This window comes from Oryzias latipes, chromosome 5 (assembly GCF_053564925.1).
Source record: "Oryzias latipes strain Hd-rR chromosome 5, Olatipes_Hd-rR_3.1".
NCBI lineage: Eukaryota > Metazoa > Chordata > Actinopteri > Beloniformes > Adrianichthyidae > Oryzias > Oryzias latipes.
This window is the reverse complement of record NC_136241.1, coordinates 35,792,449-35,809,898: the sequence shown is the minus strand read 5'-3', so window position 1 is coordinate 35,809,898 and position 17,450 is coordinate 35,792,449. Positions and strand designations below refer to the sequence as shown.

The 17,450-nt window shown below is 48.0% G+C and overlaps 1 protein-coding gene across 1 annotated transcript in view; it reads left to right on the top strand.

Moving 5' to 3' along the window:
* Window positions 1-17,450, top strand: part of matn4 (matrilin 4) — a 61,147-nt gene that overhangs the window by 21,618 nt on the left and 22,079 nt on the right. The window contains exons 2-13 of the mRNA XM_023955360.2: window positions 8,817-8,957; window positions 9,551-9,726; window positions 9,813-9,971; window positions 10,561-10,792; window positions 11,188-11,310; window positions 12,296-12,418; window positions 12,585-12,707; window positions 13,597-13,722; window positions 13,847-13,969; window positions 14,659-14,781; window positions 15,605-15,702; window positions 15,811-15,942. Of these exons, the coding sequence (XP_023811128.1) occupies window positions 8,882-8,957; window positions 9,551-9,726; window positions 9,813-9,971; window positions 10,561-10,792; window positions 11,188-11,310; window positions 12,296-12,418; window positions 12,585-12,707; window positions 13,597-13,722; window positions 13,847-13,969; window positions 14,659-14,781; window positions 15,605-15,702; window positions 15,811-15,942 (1,614 nt within the window). The 5' untranslated portion in view covers window positions 8,817-8,881. The remainder of the gene's footprint in view (window positions 1-8,816; window positions 8,958-9,550; window positions 9,727-9,812; window positions 9,972-10,560; window positions 10,793-11,187; window positions 11,311-12,295; window positions 12,419-12,584; window positions 12,708-13,596; window positions 13,723-13,846; window positions 13,970-14,658; window positions 14,782-15,604; window positions 15,703-15,810; window positions 15,943-17,450) is intronic.

The window sequence follows — 17,450 nt, the reverse complement described above, 5'->3', positions numbered from 1 at the left end:
GATGAGGCTGTGATGATGATGAGGCTGTGATGAAGAAGCTGTGATGAAGAGGCTGTGATAAAGAGGCTGTGATGATGATGAGGCTGTGATGCTGAGGCTGTGATGATGATGAGGCTGTGATGATGAGGCTGTGATGAAGAGGCTGTGATGATGATGAGGCTGTGATGAAGAAGCTGTGATGATGATGAGGCTGTGATGATGAGGATGTGATGAAGAGGCTGTGATGAAGAGGCTATGATGAAGAGGCTCTGATGATGAAGAGGCTGTGATGATGATGAGGCTGTGATGAAGAAGCTGTGATGATGATGAGGCTGTGATGATGAGGATGTGATGAAGAGGCTGTGATGATGATGAAGCTGTGATGATGAGGCTGTGATGAAGAGGCTGTGATGATGATGAGGCTGTGATGAAGAAGCTGTGATGATGATGAGGCTGTGATGATGAGGATGTGATGAAGAGGCTGTGATGAAGAGGCTATGATGAAGAGGCTCTGATGATGATGAGGCTGTGATGCTGAGGCTGTGATGAAGAGGCTGTGATGATGATGAGGGTGTGATGAAGAGGCTGTGATGAAGATGCTATGATGACGAGGCTGTGGTGATGAAGAGGGTGTGATGAAGAACCTGTGATGAAGAGGCTGTGATGAAGAGGCTGTGATGATGATGAGGCTGTGATGATGATGAGGCTGTGATGAAGAGGCTATGATGAAGAGGCTCTGATGAGCATGAGGCTGTGATGAAGAGGCTATGATGATGAGGCTGTGATGATGATGAGGCTGTGATGAAGAGGCTGTGATAAAGAGGCTGTGATGATGATGAGGCTGTGATGAAGAGGCTGTGATGAAGAGGCTGTGATGATGACGAGGCTGTGATGATGAAGAGGCTGTGATGAAGAGGCTGTGATGAAGAGGCTGTGATGATGATGAGGCTGTGATGCTGAGGCTGTGATGAAGAGGCTGTGATGATGATGAGGGTGTGATGAAGAGGCAAGGGCAAGGCAAGGAAAGTTTATTTGTATAGCACAATTCATACACAAAGTAATTCAAGGTGCTTCACAAAACACAAAAAAAGTATTAAAATCACAATACATCATAGAAATAATCAACGTAAAATTTACTTTAAAAGACAATAAAAAATTTGAAAATTGATTTTAAAATAAAGGAAGGAAAGGAAAGAAAAGTGCAGATAGGACCTTTCAGTCATATACACGGCTAAACAGAAATGTTTTAAGTCTAGATTTGAACATGAACACAGAAGAGGCCTGTCTTACGCCTTCAGGGAGGCTGTTCCAGATTTTAGCTGCAGAATATTGAAACGCTGATTCCCCTTGTTTAGTTCTGACTCTGGGAATCAACAGGAGGCCGGTCCCTGAGGTCCTCAGAGTACGAGATGGTTCATATGGCACTAACATGTCAGAGATGTACTTTGGTGCTCGGCCATGGAGAGACTTGTACACAAGCAGAGCTGCTTTGAAGTCTATTCTTTGAGGTACAGGGAGCCAGTGCAGAGACCTGAGCACAGGACTAATGTGATCATACTTCCTGGTTCTGGTCAGGACTCCAGCAGCAGCATTCTGGATGTACTGAAGCTGTTTTACAGCTCGTTTGGAGAGGCCGGTGAGCAGGCCGTTACAGTAGTCTAACCTACTGGAGACAAATGCATGGATAAGTATCTCCAGGTCTGGCTTTGACACTATGTTTTTGATTTTGGCAATGTTTTTCAGGTGGTAAAATGCCGCTGATGTTACTGACTTGATATGGCTGTTAAAGTTTAGGTCAGAGTCCATGATTACCCCTAGATTTCTGACTTGATTTGAGGGTTTAAGAGACAGAGAATGAAGGTAGCTGCTGAGACTTTCTCTTTGTTTCTGTGGGCCAAAAATAATAACTTGGGTCTTGTCTGAGTTTAGCTGGAGAAAGTTGTTCTGCATCCACGCACTGATCTGTTGGAGGCAGTGGCTGAGTGAATCCACCGGCCCATATTCACCTGTTGTCAGTGACACATAGATCTGAGTATCATCTGCATAGTTGTGATAAGATATGTTATTACTGCGTATTAACTGCCCTAGTGGCAGCATGTAGAGGTTGAACAGAAGGGGTCCCAGGATCGATCCCTGGGGCACACCACAAGTCAAGGCCATGTAGTCTGAGACACAACTCCCAATTTCAACAAAGTATTTCCTGTCTTCCAGATAAGACTTGAGCCAACTTAGGGCAGATCCAGAGATGCCAACCCAGTCTTGGAGTCTGTGCAAAAGGATCCCATGATCAACAGTATCAAAGGCAGCGCTCAGGTCTAGCAGGATTAAGACAGTGACTTTTCCATCATCAGTGTTCAGGCGGATGTCGTTGGTTACCTTGATAAGAGCAGTTTCTGTGCTATGATGGGGTTTAAAACCTGACTGGAAAACATCAAACGAATTGTTTAATAAGAGAAAATCAGTGAGCTGTTGGTAGACAACTTTTTCAAGGACTTTTCCTAAAAATGGCAGATTAGAGATAGGTCTGTAATTATTCAGTACAGTGGGATCAAGACTGCTTTTCTTCAGGAGAGGTTTAATGACTGCAGTTTTTAATGCCTCTGGAAATATTCCAGATTGAAGAGACATGTTAACTATTTGAGTAATTGATGGCAACACGCTGTTCAGGACAGACTTTAGAAATCTAGTGGGTAACACATCAAGGCAGCATGTAGACGAGCTCAGACGGGTGATGGTCTCTTGGACAGTTTGGTCAGTGACAGGTATAAAGTGAGTAAGCTTAGAGTGAGTAGGTGGCCGTTCGATAGTTATATGTGTTGTGGAGTTGATGGCTTTTTTAATGCCCTGAAGAGGCTGTGATGATTATGAGGCTGTGATGATGATGAGGGTGTGATGAAGAGGCTATGATGATGAGGCTGTGATGAAGAGGCTGTGATGATGATGAGGCTGTGATGATGATGAGGGTGTGATGAAGAGGCTGTGATGAAGAGGCTATGATGAAGAGGCTCTGATGAGGATGAGGCTGTGATGATGATGAGGCTGTGATGAAGAGGCTGTGATGATGATGAGGCTGTGATGATTAGGCTGTGATGATGATGAGGCTGTGATGAAGAGGCTGTGATGATGATGAGGCTGTGATGATTATGAGGCTGTGATGATGATGAGGGTGTGATGAAGAGGCTATGATCATGAGGCTGTGATGAAGAGGCTGTGATGATGATGAGGCTGTGATGATGATGAGGCTGTGATGAAGAGGCTGTGATGAAGAGGCTCTGATGAGGATGAGGCTGTGATGAGGATGAGGCTGTGATGAGGATGAGGCTGTGATGAGGATGAGGCTGTGATGATGATGAGGCTGTGATGAAGAGGCTATGATGATGAGGCTGTGATGATGAGGCTGTGATGATGATGAGGCTGTGATGATGATGAGGCTGTGATGATTATGAGGCTGTGATGATGATGAAGGTGTGATGAAGAGGCTATGATGATGAGGCTGTGATGAAGAGGCTGTGATGATGATGAGGCTGTGATGATGATGAGGGTGTGATGAAGAGGCTGTGATGAAGAGGCTATGATGAAGAGGCTCTGATGAGGATGAGGCTGTGATGATGATGAGGCTGTGATGAAGAGGCTGTGATGATGATGAGGCTGTGATGATTAGGCTGTGATGATGATGAGGCTGTGATGAAGAAGCTATGATGATGAGGCTGTGATGAAGAGGCTGTGATGATGATGAGGCTGTGATGATGATGAGGCTGTGATGAAGAGGCTGTGATGAAGAGGCTATGATGAAGAGGCTCTGATGAGAATGAGGCTGTGATGATGATGAAGCTGTGATGAAGAAGCTGTGATGATGATGAGGCTGTGATGATGATGAGGCTGTGATGAAGAGGCTGTGATGAGGATGAGGCTGTGATGAGGATGAGGCTGTGATGAGGATGAGGCTGTGATGAAGAGGCTGTGATGATGATGAGGCTGTGATGAGGATGAGGCTGTGATGAGGATGAGGCTGTGATGAGGATGAGGCTGTGATTAGGATGAGGCTGTGATTAGGATGAGGCTGTGATGATTATGAGGCTGTGATGATGATGAGGGTGTGATGAAGAGGCTATGATGAAGAGGCTCTGATGAGAATGAGGCTGTGATGATGATGAGGCTGTGATGAAGAAGCTGTGATGATGATGAGGCTGTGATGATGATGAGGCTGTGATGAAGAGGCTGTGATGAGGATGAGGCTGTGATGAGGATGAGGCTGTGATGAGGATGAGGCTGTGATGAAGAGGCTGTGATGATGATGAGGCTGTGATGAAGAAGCTGTGATGATGATGAGGCTGTGATGATGATGAGGCTGTGATGAAGAGGCTGTGATGAGGATGAGGCTGTGATGAGGATGAGGCTGTGATGAGGATGAGGCTGTGATGAAGAGGCTGTGATGATGATGAGGCTGTGATGAGGATGAGGCTGTGATGATGATGAGGCTGTGATGAAGAGGCTGTGATGAGGATGAGGCTGTGATGAGGATGAGGCTGTGATGAGGATGAGGCTGTGATTAGGATGAGGCTGTGATTAGGATGAGGCTGTGATGAGGATGAGGCTGTGATGATTATGAGGCTGTGATGATGATGAGGGTGTGATGAAGAGGCTATGATGATGAGGCTGTGATGATGAAGAGGGTGTGATGATGATGAGGCTGTGATGATGATGAGGGTGTGATGAAGAGGCTGTGATGAAGAGGCTATGATGAAGAGGCTCTGATGAGGATGAGGCTGTGATGATGATGAGGCTGTGATGAAGAGGCTGTGATGATGATGAGGCTGTGATGATGATGAGGCTGTGATGAAGAGGCTGTGATGATGATGAGGCTGTGATGATTAGGCTGTGATGATGATGAGGCTGTGATGAAGAGGCTGTGATGATGATGAGGCTGTGATGATTATGAGGCTGTGATGATGATGAGGGTGTGATGAAGAGGCTATGATCATGAGGCTGTGATGAAGAGGCTGTGATGATGATGAGGCTGTGATGATGATGAGGCTGTGATGATGATGAGGCTGTGATGAAGAGGCTGTGATGAGGATGAGGCTGTGATGAGGATGAGGCTGTGATGAGGATGAGGCTGTGATGATGATGAGGCTGTGATGAAGAGGCTATGATGATGAGGCTGTGATGATGAGGCTGTGATGATGATGAGGCTGTGATGATGATGAGGCTGTGATGATTATGAGGCTGTGATGATGATGAGGGTGTGATGAAGAGGCTATGATGATGAGGCTGTGATGAAGAGGCTGTGATGATGATGAAGCTGTGATGATGATGAGGCTGTGATGATGATGAGGGTGTGATGAAGAGGCTGTGATGAAGAGGCTATGATGAAGAGGCTCTGATGAGGATGAGGCTGTGATGATGATGAGGATGTGATGAAGAGGCTGTGATGATGATGAGGCTGTGATGATTAGGCTGTGATGATGATGAGGCTGTGATGAAGAAGCTATGATGATGAGGCTGTGATGAAGAGGCTGTGGTGATGATGATGAGGCTGTGATGATTATGAGGCTGTGATGATGATGAGGGTGTGATGAAGAGGCTATGATGATGAGGCTGTGATGAAGAGGCTGTGATGATGATGAGGCTGTGATGATGATGAGGCTGTGATGAAGAGGCTGTGATGAAGAGGCTATGATGAAGAGGCTCTGATGAGAATGAGGCTGTGATGATGATGAGGCTGTGATGAAGAAGCTGTGATGATGATGAGGCTGTGATGATGATGAGGCTGTGATGATGATGAGGGTGTGATGAAGAGGCTGTGATGAAGAGGCTATGATGAAGAGGCTCTGATGAGGATGAGGCTGTGTGGATGATGAGGATGTGATGAAGAGGCTGTGATGATGATGAAGCTGTGATGATGATGAGGCTGTGATGAAGATGAGGCTGTGATGAAGAGGCTGTGATGATGAAGAGGGTGTGATGATGATGAGGCTGTGATGAAGAGGCTATGATGATGAGGCTGTGATGAAGAGGCTGTGATGATGATGAGGCTGTGATGAAGAAGCTATGATGATGAGGCTGTGATGAAGAAGCTATGATGATGAGGGTGTGAGAAAGAGGCTGTGATGATGATGAGGCTGTGATGAAGAAGCTGTGATGGTGAGGCTGTGATGAAGAGACTGTGATGATGATGAGGCTGTGATGAAGAGGCTGTGATGATGATGAGGGTGTGATGAAGAGGCTATGATGATGAAGCTGTGATGATGAAGAGGCTATGATGATGAAGCTGTGATGATGATGAGGCTGTGATAATGGGGATGTGATGAAGAGGCTGTGATGAAGAGGCTATGATGAAGAGGCTCTGATGATGATGAGGCTGTGATGAAGAAGCTATGATGATGAGGCTGTGATGAAGAGGCTGTGATGATGATGAGGCTGTGATGTAGAAGCTATGATGATGAGGCTGTGATGAAGAAGCTATGATGATGAGGGTGTGAGAAAGAGGCTGTGATGATGATGAGGCTGTGATGAAGAAGCTGTGATGGTGAGGCTGTGATGAAGAGACTGTGATGATGATGAGGCTGTGATGAAGAGGCTGTGATGATGATGACGGTGTGATGAAGAGGCTATGATGATGAAGCTGTGATGATGAAGAGGCTATGATGATGAAGCTGTGATGATGAAGAGGCTATGATAATGGGGATGTGATGAAGAGGCTGTGATGAAGAGGCTATGATGAAGAGGCTCTGATGATGATGAGGCTGTGATGAAGAAGCTATGATGATGAGGCTGTGATGAAGAGGCTGTGATGATGATGAGGCTGTGATGAAGAGGCTGTGATGATGATGAGGCTGTGATGATGAAGAGGGTGTGATGAAGAAGCTGTGATGAAGAGGCTGTGATGAAGAGGCTGTGATGATGATGAGGCTGTGATGATGATGAGGCTGTGATGAAGAGGCTATGATGAAGAGGCTCTGATGATGATGAGGCTGTGATGAAGAAGCTGTGATGAGGCTGAGGCTGTGATGATGAAGAGGCTGTGATGAAGAGGCTGTGATGATGATGAGGCTGTGATGATGATGAGGCTGTGATGAAGAGGCTATGATGAAGAGGCTCTGATGATGATGAGGCTGTGATGAAGAAGCTGTGATGAGGCTGAGGCTGTGATGATGATGAGGCTGTGATGATGAAGAGGCTGTGATGATGATGAGGCTGTGATGATGATGAGGGTGTGATGATGATGAGGCTGTGATGATGATGTGGCTGTGATGATGATGAGGCTTTGATGATGAAGAGGGTGTGATGATGAAGAGGGTGTGATGAAGATGAGGCTGTGATGAAGAGGCTGTGATGAAGAGGCTGTGATGATGATAAGGCTGTGATGATGATGAGGCTGTGATGATGATGAGGCTGTGATGAAGAGGCTGTGATGATGATGAGGCTGTGATGATGATGAGGCTGTGATGAAGAGGGTGTGATGATGAAGAGGGTGTGATGAAGATGAGGCTGTGATGAAGAGGCTGTGATGATGATGAGGCTGTGATGATGAAGAGGGTGTGATGATGATGAGGCTGTGATGATGATGAGGGTGTGATGATGATGAGGCTGTGATGATGATGTGGCTGTGATGATGATGAGGCTTTGATGATGAAGAGGGTGTGATGATGAAGAGGGTGTGATGAAGATGAGGCTGTGATGAAGAGGCTGTGATGAAGAGGCTGTGATGATGAAGAGGCTGTGATGATGATGAGGCTGTGATGATGATGAGGCTGTGATGAAGAGGCTGTGATGATGATGAGGCTGTGATGATGATGAGGCTGTGATGAAGAGGCTGTGATGATGATGAGGCTGTGATGAAGAGGTTATGATGATGAAGAGGCTGTGATGAAGAGGTTATGATGATGAAGAGGCTGTGATGAAGAGGCTGTGATGATGATGAGGCTGCGATGATGAAGAGGCTGTGATGATGAAGAGGCTGCGATGATGAAGAGGCTGTGATGATGAAGAGGCTGTGATGAAGAGGCTGTGATGATGATGAGGCTGTGATGAAGAGGCTATGATGATGAAGAGGCTGTGATGAAGAGGCTGTGATGATGATGAGGCTGCGATGATGAAGAGGCTGTGATGATGAAGAGGCTGTGATGAAGAGGCTGTGATGATGAAGAGGCTATGGTGATGAAGAGTCTCAGGCGTGGTTCTGGTTTCTGCCACAGTGTGGACAGCAGCAGCAGATGTTACAGAGAACAGAACCGGTTCTTTGTGTTGATCCGCCTCACAGTCCGTATCTGATAAACGTCTGAAGAAGTTTTTCTGGATGTTAAACGCTGCCAAACTTCCTGGTAGACTTGAGGAAGAGCCCTGAACACAAATACATGTGTGTGGACTGTACGGTGGTGTAGTGGTTAGCACTCACATCACAGTGAGAAGGTCCAAATCCCAGCTGTTTTTTTCTGTGGAGTTTGCAGGTTCTCCTGGTTCCAAGGGGGGGGGGGTTCTCTCCAGCTTCCTGTCCACAAACCCTCTTCAGAGGTTTCAAACTGTCTGTTAGCTGTGAGTGTGTGTGGTTGTGTGTCTCTGTGTTGCCATGGAGTGGTGACGTGTCCAGGATGAACTCCACCTTCGCTCCATCCGCCTCCTGACCCAAAACAAAAAGAGGTTTAAAAAGTGAATGAATGAAGCTCAGCTGTGAGAGTAAATCAAACCCAGATGATGAACTTATATGAAAAGAAAAACACAAGCTTGAATTTAAATGATTTTTCTTGGTTTGTTTTTTTTTTTCCTACTTGGATTCCCAACTGTATCCGGTTTTTAAAAATGCACATTTCTCGCCCCCTCAACGGTCTTTTTCTCAGAGTCTGCCTGCTCCGCTTGAAGCCGGTCCAGCTGCATCGGGTAGATCTGCACCTGCAGGAGGAAAATGAGACCGCTCCGAGCATCAAGAGTCTTTGTTCTGCTGGGCCTGGTGGTCCTGACTGCAGCCAGACCAAGAGCAGGTAAATCTGCCAAAACAAGCAAAGGAGAAACCATTCTGCTGCCTTTTATGAGTGCAGTTCTTGAATTGATGCTGCAGACGGCTTCAGGTGCATCCTGGTGTGGAACTGCACTGAGCTGCTGGGTTTGTCTCATTGTCATGGGTAGAAAAAGGCTAAAAAGCCTTTCTGAGAGTTTCCAAGCTGAGTCCTGGCGTGATTGAGCCTGTCAGGGCGGTCTGCATGGTTTTTAGCTGAAACTCAGTCATGACCTCCGGCTTCACTCATGACTGCAGTGCTGGCAGAAAGAAAAGGGATCCAGCCAGCGTCACACTGACTAGGAAAAGCAGAAACTGGAGGTTTAGGGATGAAGAGATGACGCTGAGGAGAGAAAACTGTTTAAGAAGGAAAATGCTGGTGTCTGGGAAATTGATCATCAAGTCTTCAGCTCAGGCCAACATGGTCTTCACAGGGTTCAAATATGCAGTAGTCTGGGGAAAAGCGTTTCTTCTTATCTCAGGTTTGTGGCCAGCAGGACATTTATGCTGAGAAGCCAGAATGTAAAAATGGATCCAGCAGTTGTCCTGCCGTTTTCTGAACTTTGAATTGACCTGCAGGTCCAGACCAGAAGTGTAAGCCCGGCCCGCTGGATCTGATCTTCCTCATCGACAGCTCTCGCAGCGTTCGGCCTCACGAGTTCGAGACCATGAGGAAGTTCATGATCGACATCCTCAACAGCTTGGAGATCGGACCGGACAGCACCAGAGTGGGAGTGGTTCAGTATTCCAGCCAGGTACGCGGGAGCGTGGATCCTTTATCTGTTGAGTGTTGCGTGTTGTTTCCTCAGACTGGACTCAGCGAAACCCTTCTGGCCCTCAGGTCCGCAGCGAGTTCTCCCTGAAGACCCACGGTGACCTGGAGAGCGTGGTGGCGGGCATCCGGCAGATCGTCCCCCTGGCTCAGGGCACCATGACTGGACTTGCCATCAGATACATGATGAACGAAGCGTTCACGGCGGAGCAGGGGGACCGGCCAAAGGTAGGACGTCCAGACCGGGTCCTGGGTCAGACAAAGTTCTGCCGACAGCCCGGTTTCTTTCCACTGGTGACATGTTATTCTGGAGGGAGGGAGTTTTTTTACAAAATGACCCAACTTTACTGAGAATGGAGAGAAGAACTGACCGAATATTTTGGTTCTGAAGTAAGACTCCGGCTTCCTTTGACAGAACCTTTCAAGGATCAGAACATAAACCCGATTGTTTCTCTGTAATAAATGGAACCTGCAGGATTTTAGTTTGGATATTTTAGACTTCCTGTTCGCTTTGTCACCTTTGTGCTGTGGAGGGTGGTGCAGTGGTTAACACCTGCTGCCTCACAGCATGAAGGTTCTGGTTCAAATCCCAGCTGGGTTCTTTCTGCGTGGAGTTTGCATGTTTATCACTACGATGGATGCTGATTGGCTGCTAAAGAAGATGAAAGGAAATGTGATAAAGAGGTCAGAAGAAAGGGCCGGTTTGGTCCCACGTCTTTGGTCGACCTTCGTATTGTTTTTCTTCTGGCGGTATGACGCTCTCGATGAAATGGGTTCTCCAGATCTGAATTTCTCCTCCGTTTTCCTCCTCCTCCAGGTCCCAAACGTGGCTGTGATCGTGACGGACGGGCGTCCTCAGGACCGCGTGGCTGAGGTGGCAGCAGAAGCCAGAGAGAGAGGCATTGAGATCTTCGCTGTGGGAGTGGCCAGAGCGGACATGACATCACTGAGGGCGATGGCCTCCCTGCCCTTTGAAGATCACGTCTTCCTGGAGGAGAGCTTTGACCTCATTCACCAGTTTGGACTTCAGTTCCAGGACGCGTTTTGTGGTGAGGCGAGAAGCTCTGTTTTGGAAAACATGGCAGGAAAAGGTCATGATAAGCCACACAAGAGAGCCTCAAAGTTCAGACAGAAGCTTTTCCTCTGGATTTGACATCAACCGTTTCCACTCAAAAGCTTTTGATCCCAAACGGAGGAGTTTTATTTGAGGTAGTTGGAGTTCATGTAAAGTCAGAACCTCGAGTCCCTGAAGCCGTCCGTTCATGCTGTTTGGGTCAGACGGAACAAATGTGTAAAAAGTCCGGCAGAAAAAGGAGACTCCTCTCCCTTTCATAAGGCCGTCTCCTGAGTCGGATAAATCTTGTGAGGTTCTGGAAATGCGTTTGTTCCTGTTCAAACGCTTAACCTCGGCGGCGTGCTGACGGGTGGTGTCGCTGTGCTGCAGGTCTGGATCTGTGTAAGGAGATGGACCACGGCTGCGAGCACGTCTGCGAGAACTCGCCGGGCTCCTTCCACTGCCTCTGCAGCGAGGGCTACACTCTGAACGAAGACGGGAAGACCTGCACAGGTGAGCCTGCATCAACAGGTGACCTCACACCAGGTGACCTCACACCTGGTCACCTCACACCTGGTCACCTCACACCAGGTGACCTCACACCTGGTCACCTCACACCAGGTGACCTCACACCAGGTGACCTCACACCTGGTCACCTCACACCTGGTCACCTCACACCAGGTGACCTCACACCTGGTCACCTCACACCTGGTCACCTCACACCAGGTGACCTCACACCTGGTCACCTCACACCTGGTCACCTCACACCAGGTGACCTCACACCTGGTCACCTCACACCTGGTCACCTCACACCAGGTGACCTCACACCTGGTCACCTCACACCAGGTGACCTCACACCAGGTGACCTCACACCTGGTCACCTCACACCAGGTGACCTCACACCTGGTCACCTCACACCTGGTCACCTCACACCAGGTCACCTCACACCAGGTCACCTCACACCTGGTCACCTCACACCTGGTCACCTCACACCAGGTGACCTCACACCTGGTCACCTCACACCTGGTCACCTCACACCTGTGTCATGGAGGCCAGGCAGAGGGCAGAGCAACTGATGAACAGAACTCTAGTCCACAGGTTTTTTTTCAAATCAGATCCAACTTTATTTATAAACACTTCCATTTACAGTACAGTTCTCTGTGGATTTAGAACATAATAATAAATTAGATTTATCTCTGCTTTTCCAGACGTTCAAAGCTCTTACTCTGTGTCCATTATTCAGTCAGAGTGGGTGTTAACCTCTGACCCACAGCTGCCCTGGGGCAGACTGACAGAGGGCTTGCTGCCCCTCTGATCATCACCTGGACATTCATGCACATTCACTGGAGACAGAGACGGTGACGCGTCTTGCCCAAGAACACAACAACAGCTGGCTGGGGGGAGTGGGGATTGAACTGCTTACCTTTTGATCAACCACCTGAGCCAATGATGAGTTGTGTGTTTACTGTAAGAAAATGTGTTGTTGTGTTTTTCTCAGCCATCGATCTGTGCGCTGAAGGCAAACACGACTGCGAGCAAGTCTGCATCAGCTCCCCCGGAAACTTCAGCTGCGACTGCAGAGAAGGATACCGGCTGCAGGACGACGGGAGGACCTGCTCCAGTACACACACACACACGCACACACACACACACAGACACGCACACACACAGTCACATATACACACACATGCCTACACGCACACACATGCACACACATATCCACACACATGCACACACACACCTGCAGCTGTTTTCCTGACCTCTCCTCCCGCTCGTCTCCTCCACAGTGGTGGAATTCTGCTCCTTTGGGAACGACAGCTGTGACCATCACTGTGTAAATATGCTCAACGGCTTTTACTGCACCTGTAAGGAGGGGCACAGGCTGCAGGCCGACGGGAAGACCTGCCAGGGTACGTCTGAATCCCTTTCTGGGTCACTGGGTTGCTGGAGCCTATCCCACCTCCTGTCAGCAGCCTGTCACAGCGACACGTGATCTAAAGTCATCGATGTACCTATGAGGCCTTTATGTGGACTGTGAGGGAGAGACAGAGAATATCTGTGGGACTTAGTCCCATGTGTCGATGGATGAGTGAAGCCTCAGAAGGTTCGCTTTCCGTCTCCAGACTCTCCTCTGTTTTGTTCTTTGGTGAAGAAAAAGAGATGGACGGTTAGGAGAGACTCCGATCCTTCGTCTGAGGAAGACCAAGGAAATCCAGGCGTACGTTGTTGGGAAAAAAAACATCTAGAAAGTTTCGCTTTGAACCTTTTTTCCTGCTTATCCGGACGTCGTTTGAATTGAAATCCAGCTCCGACTGCATCTCTGTGATAATAAGTACTTCCTGTGGAAAAATATCTTTATTGCCGTGGTACATACCTTTGAGTCTGGCTCTGTGTAATGAGAGGGTTATCTTTATGAAGACCTTTCTGCAACCAACTGACTGCACATTAAGCAGCACGCTGCAGGGCTGAGAATGCAACCGCGTGTTTGAGCGTATTCATGCATGCAACACCTGCAGCAACACGGCAGAATGAAGACGTCAGGGTGGAGTGGCGGCGGTTTGGACAGAGACGGTCGTGAGGGACCCAAATAGACAAACTATTGAAAAAGGACTAAAAGCTGCAGCAGCTTAAAGACTCTGAGACTAAAGCGCAAAAGCGGAGGAAACTCAAAGCTAAACGTAAATAACTTAAAGGTGAAAAACCAGGTAAACTGAGGAGGTCAAAATCCCCACAGTTGCTAGTCTGTGCATCTGTGAGTCAAACTTTTCTGCTTGTGACCTTTTCAAACGTGTCGTGCAGCCATTGACCTGTGTGCCGAGGGGAAACACGACTGCCAACAAGTCTGCATGAACATGGGGCCGGCCGTCTTCACCTGCGACTGCAACGAGGGCTACACGCTCAACGAGGACGAGAGGAGCTGCACTCGTTAGTCCCACCCGCCCTCATCCCCAAATCTATTGTGTGCACGTGCATGCGCCCGTGCTTCTGCGCGCGAAGCAGCAAACGGTCAGCAGGGGCACTGACGGCTCTGTGCATGTTTGTCGTGCAGCCATTGACCTGTGTGCCGAGGGGAAGCACGACTGTGAGCAGGTCTGCATCAGCGCACCTGGAGTGTTCACCTGTGACTGCCGCAAAGGTTTCAGGCTCAACCACGACAAGAAGACCTGCACAAGTCAGTCCATCCCGCCATCCGTCTGAATGCACCCTGCATGCAGAGGCTCCGCCTCCTGAAAACTTGCTCTGAAAGAAAAGGTTCTCAGGAAAACATATTGATCAGGATGAAACCTGATCAGATTATAAATGATGATCAGCAGTTCAATGAAAGCAGTATAACGAATACATCAGACCCTCCAGGATTGGTCAGCATTATGCACGAATGTTGCAGCACCACAATGCTAAATTCCCAGACACTTCTGCAGACTTTGAACTCAACGTTAAGTCATTCTCTGTTTTGGTTTAACTGTCAAAAAGTTCTGGCCGCTTTTGACTTTTGTTCTTTCTCCAACTCACAGGTGGAAGGAGAACAAAACTGATTTTACTTCCCCTCCCATGAAAATCAGCCATGTTGGCATCAGAGTCACTGGAAAGACGATTGATTGTTAGATGGCTGTCGTTTGTATCTGAGCCTCTAGGCCTGAGTGGTGGTTGAGTTTTTGGCCTTGGTGCAGGAATTGCTGCGATCGCAGCATCACAACATCCTGGAGGGACAGATAAGCCACCAAACACTGTAGAACACTGTTGGAATCTTTGTGACAGAGTCAAACCGCCGATCGTTTGCCGTCGTTGTGTCAGGACTTGCATTGCTGCTAAACACGTTGCGTTTTCTGGTGGAAAACACGATTGCCCTGACTTCTGTTTCAGACATGGAGATGTGCAGCTCGGTTCAGCACGGCTGTGAGCATCAGTGCGTGAACACGCCCGGATCTTATTACTGCGTCTGTCCTGAAGGGCAGCTGCTGCAGGACGACGGCAAGAGCTGCGGCGGTGAGTCCGACCTCTGACCTAAAACCTGACCGGACCGTCGGCTAATGAACTGAGCTGCTAGCCTATAATGACTCGCCATAGAATGTGGGAGGGATTATCGATGACGTGACACGAAGACAGCAGGAGGCCTGTACGACAGAAATATCCGAATGCGACTTTTAAGGCGGAAGGGGTTTGACGCCTCAGAGAAAAAAAACGGAAAATGGAGCAAACCATTGACTGAACCAGGGGACTGGACTGAGACCTGAGATCCAGAACGGTTCTTCTGAGCAATAGAACGACAGAGGAACAGCTGATTGTTTCTCTATAGAGGTCTACGGGACTTTGGCCTCTTGGAACCACTTGGTTAGAACACCAGGGGGAGGGGCCAGTATGCCTACTTCCTGTTTGGAACACCAGGGGGAGGGGCCATAGTGGGTACTTCTGTCTGGAATGCCAAGGGGAGGGGCCACTCAGTCCAGTTCGCAGATACAGTCAATGGAAGCAAACCCGAGGAAAAGAACTGCTCAGATCAAGTCAGAGTTGTCTGTGGAGAAGTAAACTCCCAAACGAACAGGAAGAACGAAAATGCTCGTTACTCTTTTTAAATAAAGCTTTTTAGTTTTGACTGTTGATGGACCCGTTTTTCTTTTTTTACTTTAAAAAACAGCGGGATGCTAAACAACCAAAAACCAGTTTTCCTTCCAGACACGGTTCTTAGTCATGTTACAAACCAGAACACGAGTGTTTGCAGAAAGGCTGTTTTTTTTCATGCGTGTTGTTGTGACGTCACTATGTAGCGTTTCCAGCTGCGTTTGCTTCATCATTGCCTCCTCTTCCTCAGCCTGCACGTCTGCCAACATTGACCTGGTGCTTCTGATCGATGGCTCCAAAAGTGTTCGTCCTCAAAACTTTGAGCTGGTGAAAAAGTTCGTCAACCAGGTGCAGCACACCTGAGAACCCGCACACATCCATGCTGGAGTTTCCTTTCATGTCTTTTGCTCGTTAACGGATTCAGATTTTTGACATCACTTTGTGGAATGAATCCAGGTCGTGGACTCTTTGGATGTGTCCGCCCACGGTACCAGAGTGGGCCTGGTTCAGTACTCCAGCCGGGTCCGAACAGAGTTTCCTCTCAACATGTACCACACAGCTGAGGACATCAAAGCCGCCGTCATGAAGGTAACCCCACCCCCGATGCGGATCAAACGTGGAGTACTGAGTTGTTTCCAGGTGGAGTACATGTAGATTGATTACTGAGGTGTTTCCAGAAGGAGTACATGTAGATGGAGTACTGAGGTGTTTCCAGGTGGAGTACATGTAGATGGAGTACTGAGGTGTTTCCAGAAGGAGTACATGTAGATGGAGTACTGAGGTGTTTCCAGGTGGAGTACATGTAGATTGAGTACTGAGGTGTTTCCAGATGGAGTACATGTAGATGGAGTACTGAGGTGTTTCCAGGTGGAGTACATGTAGATGGAGTACTGAGGTGTTTCCAGATGGAGTACATGTAGATGGAGTACTGAGGTGTTTCCAGAAGGAGTACATGTAGATGGAGTACTGAGGTGTTTCCAGGTGGAGTACATGTAGATGGAGTACTGAGGTGTTTCCAGAAGGAGTACATGTAGATGGAGTACTGAGGTGTTTCCAGAAGGAGTACATGTACATGGAGTACTGAGGTGTTTCCAGGTGGAGTACATGTAGATGGAGTACTGAGGTGTTTCCAGGTGGAGTACATGTAGATGGAGTACTGAGGTGTTTCCAGGTGGAGTACATGTAGATGGAGTACTGAGGTGTTTCCAGAAGGAGTACATGTAGATGGAGTACTGAGGTGTTTCCAGAAGGAGTACATGTAGATGGAGTACTGAGGTGTTTCCAGGTGGAGTACATGTAGATGGAGTACTGAGGTGTTTCCAGAAGGAGTACATGTAGATTGAGTACTGAGGTGTTTCCAGGTGGAGTACATGTAGATGGAGTACTGAGGTGTTTCCAGGTGGAGTACATGTAGATGGAGTACTGAGGTGTTTCCAGATGGAGTACATGTAGATGGAGTACTGAGGTGTTTCCAGAAGGAGTACATGTAGATGGAGTACTGAGGTGTTTCCAGGTGGAGTACATGTAGATGGAGTACTGAGGTGTTTCCAGATGGAGTACATGTAGATGGAGTACTGAGGTGTTTCCAGGTGGAGTACATGTAGATTGAGTACTGAGGTGTTTCCAGATGGAGTACATGTAGATGGAGTACTGAGGTGTTTCCAGGTGGAGTACATGTAGATGGAGTACTGAGGTGTTTCCAGGTGGAGTACATGTAGATGCAGTACTGAGGTGTTTCCAGATGGAGTACATGTAGATGGAGTACTGAGGTGTTTCCAGAAGGAGTACATGTAGATGGAGTACTGAGGTGTTTCCAGGTGGAGTACATGTAGATGGAGTACTGAGGTGTTTCCAGAAGGAGTACATGTAGATGGAGTACTGAGGTGTTTCCAGAAGGAGTACATGTACATGGAGTACTGAGGTGTTTCCAGGTGGAGTACATGTAGATGGAGTACTGAGGTGTTTCCAGGTGGAGTACATGTAGATGGAGTACTGAGGTGTTTCCGGGTGGAGTACATGTAGATGGAGTACTGAGGTGTTTCCAGAAGGAGTACATGTAGATGGAGTACTGAGGTGTTTCCAGATGGAGTACATGT